Source organism: Molossus molossus, unplaced genomic scaffold (genome assembly GCF_014108415.1).
Source record: "Molossus molossus isolate mMolMol1 unplaced genomic scaffold, mMolMol1.p scaffold_m16_p_20, whole genome shotgun sequence".
NCBI lineage: Eukaryota > Metazoa > Chordata > Mammalia > Chiroptera > Molossidae > Molossus > Molossus molossus.
The window spans coordinates 53,700,583-53,710,280 of NW_023425356.1; the positions used below are offsets into that span (position 1 = coordinate 53,700,583).

The 9,698-nt window shown below is 57.6% G+C and overlaps 1 protein-coding gene across 1 annotated transcript; it reads right to left on the minus strand.

The window, feature by feature from the left end:
• Positions 1-214: 214 nt before the first annotated feature.
• RGS4 (regulator of G protein signaling 4) lies at positions 215-5,337 on the minus strand. The gene is made up of 5 exons (XM_036272996.1): positions 5,227-5,337; positions 2,645-2,749; positions 2,085-2,146; positions 1,522-1,688; positions 215-1,187 (listed from the first exon to the last, which is right to left on the minus strand). Exons 1-5 carry the CDS (start codon positions 5,268-5,270, stop codon positions 948-950), a joined length of 618 nt encoding a protein of 205 aa, XP_036128889.1. The 5' UTR covers positions 5,271-5,337; the 3' UTR covers positions 215-947.
• Between the last annotated feature and the right edge of the window lie 4,361 nt (positions 5,338-9,698).

Consider the following 9,698-nt stretch of genomic DNA (forward strand, 5'->3'; position numbering starts at 1 on the left):
GGGGAGGAGGGGGCGAAGGGGACCGAGCTCTGAGCCCCGGCCCTTCCTCAGTCACACCCTACAGTACGTCCTGCGGTACATCCTATAGTAAGTCCTACGGTACGCCCTGCGGTACATCCTACAGTACATGAAGCCTGTGCTTCTCACACAGTCCAGACACCTGGCACCCACCTCCCAGCCCCGCCCCCACCCCACCCAGCTGCTGAAGGCCACGCATCACGGCCCCAGGCAGAGAGGGGCGGCCGGCAGCTGGGGACTCAGCCCAGGGCAGCCCTGCACATCAGGGACGAGATGGTGACATGTGTGCTTAGAACACTGCTCCGCTGGGAGGCTGTCATGATTGAATCAGGCATGACGTCCCCTGGATGTGTCTCCAGGGAGACCCCTGGACAGTGACAGAGCCACCCCCCTGGTCAGCAGCACAGAGCTGGCTCCAGGTGTCCTGTCCGGGGCTCGGGACGTGTGTGCGAGTGTGTGCTCACCGGTGATGAGCACCGGGGTCCTTCCATCCATTCCTACAGGACTGTGTGCGCATACACACATCACACACGCACACGTGTGTGCACACAGTAGACCACCCTCACCTGCACGCCTAGAGTCTGGAGCGGGTCCTGGCTAACAGAACCCACAGGCCTGGGGGCGTCTCGCGGAGCGGGCCCCCCCACCGACCACCTGTGGCCGACCGCCGGGCAAAGGGAACCTCCAACAACGGAGACACCCAGGCCGTCGGCCGGCACTTGGACACGTGCTCACAGGGCACCCGAAAGGAACATGGGGACGCTGGACGGAACGAGGGCCTGCCTGACGGAGGCGCAAACACAGGCTAAATCTAGCGAGGGGCGCACGGCAGCAGCGTGGAGACTAGGCTACGTGTGGCCACGCCCACGGACCACGTGTGGCCTGGGGTTCGCGGCACAGTCTTGGCCTCAGCCCTCGCCGCCTGGGAGTCAGGCGCACTGGGGCACCAGGGACGGGCAGTCCGCAGCGCGCTTGGCCCCTTTCTGCTTCTCGGACCCGCAGCCGGGAGGGTGGGCCAGCTCCAGGTAGAAGCGGGACTTGAGGAAGCGACGGTAGGAGTCCTTCTCCATCAGGTGGAAGATCTTCCTCTGGGCCTCGTCGAAGCAGGTGGCCGTGGGCGCCAGCACCTTGCGGCTGGTCTCCTCCCTGGTGCAGGAGTCCAGGTTGACCTGAGGCAGAGGCCGGGCCAGGTTAGATGTCGCACCCTGGCGAGGGGAGGCTCGGTGGGACGTGAGAGTGTCCCGGTGCCCAGGGGCAGGGCAGGAACTGGGCCCCACACTCGGTGGGGGGCACCTGTCCTTTCTCACACCCCAGGCACCTTCGCGGGAAACTCAACTAAGTCTGGATAAAAGGGCTTTTTCCTCCACGGATCTACTTGGGTTGTGACGAGGATAATAAGCAGGTCCGTGCTCCCTCGTTTCCTTTGACCCTGTGACCCGCAGAGCCACTGACGGCCACCTCCAGGAACCCCCGAGACCCACACTTCTGCACCCCGAGACCCACCTCCTTGGCTGCCTGGACGGAGATGAACTCGTCGTAGATCTTTCTGGCCCTGGGACTCAGCTTGGCGGGCGACTTGATCTTCTTGTACTCCTCACAGCTGACCCAGAAATCGATGTTCTCCTCGCTGTACTCGGACTTGAGGAAGGCGCGGAAGGCCGCCAGCCCGCCTGAGGGGGGGGGGGGGGAGCCGCGGCGTCACCTCGCTGGGTGACGAGCCCAGGCGCCGGCGGGAACAAGGCCGGTTCGAACCAGCCCACACCCCTTCTGTGGGGTTAACTTGGGCTCAGGTAACCCTCATCTACGCTGGTGTCGAGTGGATCCCAGCCACACTCTGCGCTTCAGCGTGATGGGGAGGAGGACCCGGGGTTGATTCTGCAACAAGTTTCAGTATTTGGGTTTCCCCCTCCACCCTCCCCACGGAGGCGTCACAGGAGACTCCACTGTGGACGAGGAAGCTCCGGGGCCCGTGTCCAACAGGCTGACTCACGAGTCTGCCGTGTATTGTGAGAGCAGGTGGGTGTGCAGAGCGCCCTGACCCCATCCTGGGGGGCGGGGGGACTTACATTCATGACTGATCAGGTTTTCCAGGGATTCCGCCCACTTTTTGACTTCCTCTTGGCTCACCCTAGAGAAAAAGAACAACCTGAATGCCACAACCCCAACCGGGAGGAGCCATTCAAGAGTCTAAATAAAGCCCGGCTGGTGTGGCTCAGTGGTTGAGCGTTGACCCTGCACCAAGAGGTCACCGGTTCGATTCCCAGTCAGGGCACATGCCCAGGTTGTGGGCCCCATCCCCAGTGGGGGGCATGCAGGAGGCGGCCAGGCGATGTTCTCTCTCATCGATGTTTCTCTCTCTCTCTCCCTAAAACCAATAAAGAGAAAATATTTTTTTTTAAAAAAAGAGTCTAAATAAAATGCAGATTCTGTTTTTGCCCTTGTGACGACCCCACTGCTGGTTCCGGCGCCATCCCCTGTGGGCACGGACGCGTCAGGTGCCGCATTCTCTCCGTGAAGACGGCGGCTGTCTCATTCGAGTCGAGCTTAACCGGGGCCCTCGCCCCCTCGTTCTGCAATGTTCCTGTCATCAGGCGGCTGCTGCTGCGGGGCCCCCAGCCCCTCTCACCTCTGGCAAACCACCAGCTTGTCCTTCTTGCCCTGTGAAGGGCTGTGTTCGCAGGGGTCCGACTTCTGCAGGAGCACCCCCAACCGGTACTTCATGTCTTTTGCGCTGCACAGAAAAAGGGAACCAGAGGAAAACGGCCATCAGCTCCCTTTGAACGATGCCTGGCTGCAAGGGCCGGTCCCCGGGGCAGAAGCAGAGGCTGTTCGTGAGGACCGAGAGCTGGAGGGGCACGAACTCCCAGGACCACGAGTCCCCACCTGTGCGGACTTGGGACAGAACCCAGACAGCACGGCCCCTTCCCGGCCACTGGGAGGCTGGCCCTTCCGGCCACCCAGGAGCCTCTCCTGAGAACCTGTCTTTTCACCTACAGCACAGTGTGACCTTCCGCAGAAGCACGTGGATAACGGGAGTGATCCTGGACCAGGGAAGCTGCAGGGACCTGCTCAGGGCACCTTCCTGTGGCGCCGCCTCCTGGAAGGTGGTCGTTATTGCCGCCGCTGGCTGCCGGCCTGGGGAAGGTGGCCTGTGATTCCAGCCTCCTGGGCGCGGGCCGGCACCTGCACCCGGTGTGTGGCCCTTGTGGCTGGATAGTGAGGCGTGGATGCTGCGGCCCAGCTCCTCAGGCAGCAGCTGCTCTGCGCTCAGCACTGCGGGGACATTGACCCCCTAAAGGGCACCAGGACTTAATCCAGAGAAGCAAAGGGGCATCAGCGCAGACGCTCTGACTGTTCAGTGGGCCTCGGGGCTCAGAAACAAGGACCCCTCAGCTCGACCCCCTCCCTCTTGGCTCATTCCTCCTTTGCTTGGCTCTCCTCTGTTATAAAAGCCCAGAAACAGCGTTCTGAGAGAAATGTCATTGAGAAGAAGTGAACGGCCAGATGTTCTCACTCGGAAGAGAAAGACAAAGTCACCGGGGGGAAAGGACTTTGCTTCAAAATGGCTGAGCTGTTGGCATTGTGTCCGTGTGCACCCCCCTCCCCAGAAAGCTTGAATTTCATGATGTTCCGGGGCCGCCCCTCAAAGTGTCTTCTCTCCCTCAGTGGACCGTTGCCTGTCTCTGCCTCCCTATCGGGGTGCGAACTCCGTCTTAATGGCAGAAGATGTCGCCGTGAAGGCTGCAGCTTGAGCCCAGGTGATGGTTTAGGTGGACTGTATTCATCAGAACCGCCCGCTGGGCTCTGACGGGTACGGATCAGCACAGCGTCATCGGCTGCGATGGCAGCTGCCTGTCCTCACAACACAATGCGACCAGGGTCCTGGAGTCAGGACACCCGGGTTTGGTCTGCACCCTGCCCCTCCGTCACCACCACTCATGTGACCTTGAGCCTCAGGCTCAGAAGCCGGAATGAAGGTGCTGGACCAGGTGGCCCGTGGCTCCCCAGGGAGGACAGAGGCCAGCAGCTCGCCCTGCAGGATGGGTTACCCCCAGCACCGTCTTCCGCTGCCTCCCAAAATAACCACCAGAGCATAACTCCCTCCCACCCTCGTGCTTTGACAGTTAATTTCCCGTGAAAGTGAGCTGAAGCTTGGGGCTCCCCTCGTTTCAGGGGCTGCTGGTGGGGGTCACTTAGCTCACTTTCTGCCAGGCCCTCCTGCTGCACGTCAGAGCGGCTGGGAAGAACGTGAACGCGGACTGTCCCTCCCACTCCTGAGTGACCCAGTGCCTGCAGGGTAGGCGTCCCCGGGAACGCACAGGACACGGGGCTTTCTGGGAAATTTCCAACCTGAAAGTTGCCGTGGTTTCTATCCACAGGGAGAGGAGAGGGACCTTCGGCTACAGACTGGCTCCCTGCCCTTCTCTGCGAGATGAGCTCACGTAATCCACACGGGTTTTTATTTTACTTCAGCGGGCCGGCAGAGAAACAGTCTCTGACGGCATTAATTTGCATCTATTTTTAAAAGCCAAAGACACGGGAGTAACTGCATATCTTTATGGGTTTGTTGTTGTTGTGTTTTTTTAAATCAAGACATGGTACATGAGAAAACAATGTCATTAGGGAGAGACCGTCCACAGAGCCCCCAGCCGATGTGTGATGACCAATCCTTCTCAACCGCCACCCACACAAGACACCTGCGAACCCGGCGGAGGGGCAGAGATGGGGGTCTGGCTCTGCCCTCACGGTTTATTGTGACAGTTGCTTGTAAGAACACAGAGAGTGACAGATACTCAGCCCCACGCAGAGCACAGCGCTTCCCGGGGGTGGGGGGGTGGCAGACCTCACCCCGGGGTGTGTGCTGTCCTGGAGCCCCGGCGGGGGCCTGTGTGCCCCAGCGATGCCCAGACAGCACCCATCACGGCTGAGATACACAGACCAGCCAGGCGGCAGACCCTCCCCGCCTTCTTCGGGGCTGCCCTGGGCAGAGGGTCACAGCAGTCCTCAAACCAAGGTCAATGACAGCAACACCGAGGTGCCCACAGTGGGGGAGCACACACGTCTCCCCTCACCGTTTCTAGCTCGTCTTGGAGGACAGCCGGGGCGCTGATGCCCCACTGACCACGGGGACCATCACCCCAAGAACCGGGTTCGCACGCAGGACGTGTGACAACCGCGTGGGGCCGGCCGGGGCGGAAGGTCACTTACCTCCGCAAGCAGGAAGCGGGCAGCCCTGCTAGACCCTTGCACATCTCTGCAGCGCGGGTCCGAGCTCGCGGGGAGGACGGCGGCGGCCGGAGCTGGGCAGCTGGGCACCTGGGCAGCGGGGCAGCTGGGCAGCGCGCTCGGACCTTCCGCACGAGGACGCGACAGGATCCCGCTCCCTGCCCAGCCTGCAGGTCTCTCTTAAAGCCCAGCCACCGCCGGGCAGCCAATCAGCGTCGCCGTGACAGCCCGCTCCGGCCACTGCAGCCAATCAGCGTCGCCGTGACGGCCCCGTTCCGTTGGCTGCGGCCGCCTCGGGGCGGGGGCGGGGCCGGGCTCCCGCCGCGGGACCCGCAGGAAAACGTCTGCGAAACAGATGCGCAGAGAAGCCCTTCTCGGGGCTCCGTGCGGCCGCCGCGCTGCGCTTCTAGAAGAGGGAAGAGGGGGCTTGGATGCGGCAAACGATGACGTTTACTCATTTTTCTGCGAAAACAGTGCCAAGGAGCGTTGCCTCCTGAATGGAGGGGTCCCAGCAGGAGCTCAGGGACTTGGCTGGGCTGACTCTCGCCATGCGTCCTTTTTTTAAAAAATTAGAAATAGAAATAGAGGGGCCTAGGGTCCCAGCTCTCACCCTCACTGTTGGCAGGTCGGGACCTGCAGAGCTGGCCTTAGGGTGGGTGGTCAGGTTCACACCGGGAGGGGAGCTGGCCCAGAAGGACAGACCGACCAGCTCCATCTGTGCTCAGCCCGGCCCTGCGAGTTTCCAGAACCTCAGTGCAGAGTCAGTTTCCAGAACCCCAGCAGAGTCAGTTTCCAGAACCCCAGCAGAGTCAGTTTCCAGAACCCCAGCAGAGTCAGTTTCCAGAACCCCAGCAGAGTCAGTTTCCAGAACCCCAGCAGAGTCAGTTTCCAGAACCCCAGCAGAGTCAGTTTCCAGAACCTCAGCACAGAGTCAGTTTCCAGAACCCCAGCAGTCAGCTGGGCAGTGAAAACCCTTGTGTCTCCAGTGAAAATATGCACCACAGCAGCCACGGACCAGGGGACAGATAAAGACATCCTCCCTCGTCTGCAAATGGACTTCTACCCTGTCGTGTTTTATGTGCTCCAAATCTCCAAACCGGATTTCAAAATATCCAGAGGCTGCCATTGATAAATCCTCAAACAGGTGCTGGCGAGGGTGTGGAGAAAAGGGGACCCTAGTACACTGCTGGTGGGAATGCAGACTGGGGCAGCCAGTATGGAAAACAAAGTGGTGTTTCCTCAAAAAATTAAAAATGGAACTGCCATTTGACCCAGAGATCACACTTCTAGGAATATACCCTAAGAAGCCCGAAACACCAAACAGAAAGAATACATGTTCATAGTAGCACTATTTACAATTGCTAAGATCTGGAAACAGCCCAAGTGCCCATCAGTAGATGAGTGGATAAAAAAGCTGTGGTACATTTACACAGTGGAGTACTATGCAGCTGTAAGAAAGAAAGATCTCTTATCCTTTGAGACAACATGGAGGGACCTGGAGAGTATTATCCTAAGCAAAATAAGCCAGTCAAAGACAAATACCACATGATCTACTTATCTATGGAATATAAAGAACCAAATAAACTGACAATCAAAATAGATCCAGAGACATGGAAGTAGGGAACAGACTGACAAACATCAGAGGGATGGGGTGGGAAGAGACAAACCAAAGAACCGATATGCGTATATGCACAACCCATGGACACAGACAATAGTGTGGGGAAGGCAAAAGGGGGGGGGGTGAAGAGGAGGGGGTTAATGGGGAAAAAAGAGGGAACATCTGTAATACTTTCAACAGTAAAGATAGGAAAATATATCGCGAGAGAGGAGGAGAAGAGAACAGTATGTAGTTTGCCTTGCCCGTCACCCGTCTTCAGAGCGAGCGTAGGCGGCTGGACCCCACGGGCACTGCCGAGCACCTGGACAGTGAGTGTCTCTTGTCCACGAGAGGATGGACTGAGTCCTTCAAAGAACCGAGCAGGTGTTTCAACAGTCGTAGCTGCAGAGGGACCAGCTCCGTGCAGCCAAGCTGAGAGTAAGGGAAAAACTGCCTCGGGCTCCCGGGCTCAGGGCAGTGAGCTGCTCTCGACGTATAAGGCGCGAAGACATCAAGTGATTAAGTGAAGGAAATGCAGAATGGAGGGGTGCCCGAGAGACCGGAAGGCGCCCGAGGATTCGGAAGGCGAAGTGCTAGGACCCATCCCCGCCACCGCTGAGACCCGATCACTCTGCACGGCCCACGTCACCCCGCCACATGAGCACAGAAATAAAGGGGCAGGGCTTACTCGCTAGAAGATGCGTTTAAATGACAGGAAAAGTATCCTGTAAAGATTAAACAAACATGATTAGATTAGCGATGGAGCAACATTTGCACGAGGGGAAGCACAGGACAAGTGAATTTCTCTGGTGGCAAAGACTCTAGCGCGGCGCAAAGTGCCAGAGACCATCAAGCCAAAGAGGGGCGACCCGGGGAGACGGGGTGGTCAGAGATGGCATCACAGAGGAAAGGCAAAGGAAGGTAAGGACCTTGGCCAGGTGGCTCGGTTGATCGGAGCGCCATCCTGCACACCAAAACGTTGCACCTTGGGTCCCCAGTTGGGTCATGTTTGGGAGGAACAGATTGACGTTTCTGTCTCACCTCGATGTTTTTCTTTCTCTCTCCCCCCTCCTGTCCCTCTAAAATTAATAAACATAACCTTGGGCAAGGATTACAAAAAATTAAAAGGGAGAGGAGGTCACCCAAGAGAGGGATCATTCAAATAATTAGATTTGAGACACATGAGAGAAGACCCGTTAGAACTTGATATCTTGGACCGAGATCGAAGAGAAGCCTGAGTTGTCCTAAATGGGATATAAATAGCGCCACAGATGAGCCAAATGGGATTTAAGACCGTCTAGACTGACATCTTCGCGTTAGCAGAAAGGAAGCTGACAAGGGCCGTGACTTGCACAGAGAAGGTCCATGCTGTGCAGTCCTGTGGCTCAGTCTCACCGTATCCGATACACTGTGTCAACAGAGGCGTTTCCCAACTGGAAAGTGCTAGGCAGATACTGTTGACTGTGAGGTTAAACACGGCAGGTAACAACGTGCAATGCTCATTCTGTGCGTTTCATTCACAGACGACTGGCTGTCTTTCTCCTTGGGAGCTGAAGCGGCTGCCGGATTCACCGTCGGGGTTCATGGAAACCAGGTCCTCCTAACGAATCTGTTGTGGTCATTTACTTCTTTAATTACGATTTCTTGCTTTCTTGGGCATTTTCATACTTTCAAGAACACTTGGGAAACCGTTCCACAAGTTGGCTTAGTTTTCGCGCTGGGACTCGACCGTGTTTGAGGAGCCGGGACAAGTCCAGCAGGCTAACCTGAGAAGTCCTACCCTTTCCCTGACGCACAGAAAGCATTGGACCCTTATTCTACGATGTGCCCTGCCGGATGAGCCTGGCGATGTGGGAGAGCTTGGTTCTCAAAAGATCTCATTTTTAGCTGGCTCATTGGATTGAGCATCATCCCATGGACCTAGAGGTCCCGGTTCAATTCCCGGTCAGGGCACATGCCCCGGTTGTGGGCTCAATCCCCGGTAGGGGGCGTGCAGGAGGCAGCGGACTGATGTTTCTCTCTCACTTGGATGTTTCTATCTCTCCCTTCCTCTCTCTCTAAAAAAAAAAAAAAAAAAAAAATCAATAAAAAATAATACATAGATACAAAAGATCTCATTTTATTTATTCCTTTATTTCAGACATGGCTTCTGAACCCCTGCTCCGTGAAGGTGCTGTTTGTAGGACTCCGTGAGTGTGGGGAAGGAGCAGACAGAGCCCGCCCTGATGGGGTCCTCATCCCCGTGGGATGGGTCAGGAAACGAAGAAAACAAAGAAACATTCCAGATTTGGACCCAAGCCCTCAAGGACATCAGCAAGTGGTGGGGCAGAGGGTAACTGGAGGGCAAAGGGCTCACGCAGCCCAGGTGGTTGGGAGAGTTCGATAGAGGGGGGCTGGTGTCGGACGTGGGAGTGGATGGGCGTGAAGAAAGGAACTGTGGAGGAGCCTGGGAAATAATATTCCAAATAGAGGGAGAAGCGAGTGAACATGATCTTTATCTCACACGGGGCCGAACGGGGCGGCCGGCTTGGCAGGAGAGCTGAGCGCAGGGAGACTGTCAGACACGCACAGGGAGAGCCAGTCCTCCAGTCCTGCAGGACTTGAAGGCCGTGGTCCGGAGGCTGGGGCTTACGGACGGGATGGAAATCGGCGGAGCCGCTGCTGGACGTCGGCTGTCGTCGGGGTGGCTGAGGGGAGCGTGGCAGCAGGTAGACCGTGAGCGGAACCAGCGGCTGGCCCAGGAGTTTCTGTCGCATGACGGACGTTGACTTTGCAAGCACATATTAGATGCTGTGTACTAGACATTCTCCGAGGCTCTGGGGACCTAGCTGTGCATCAGAAGTGGCCGGTGCCTCTC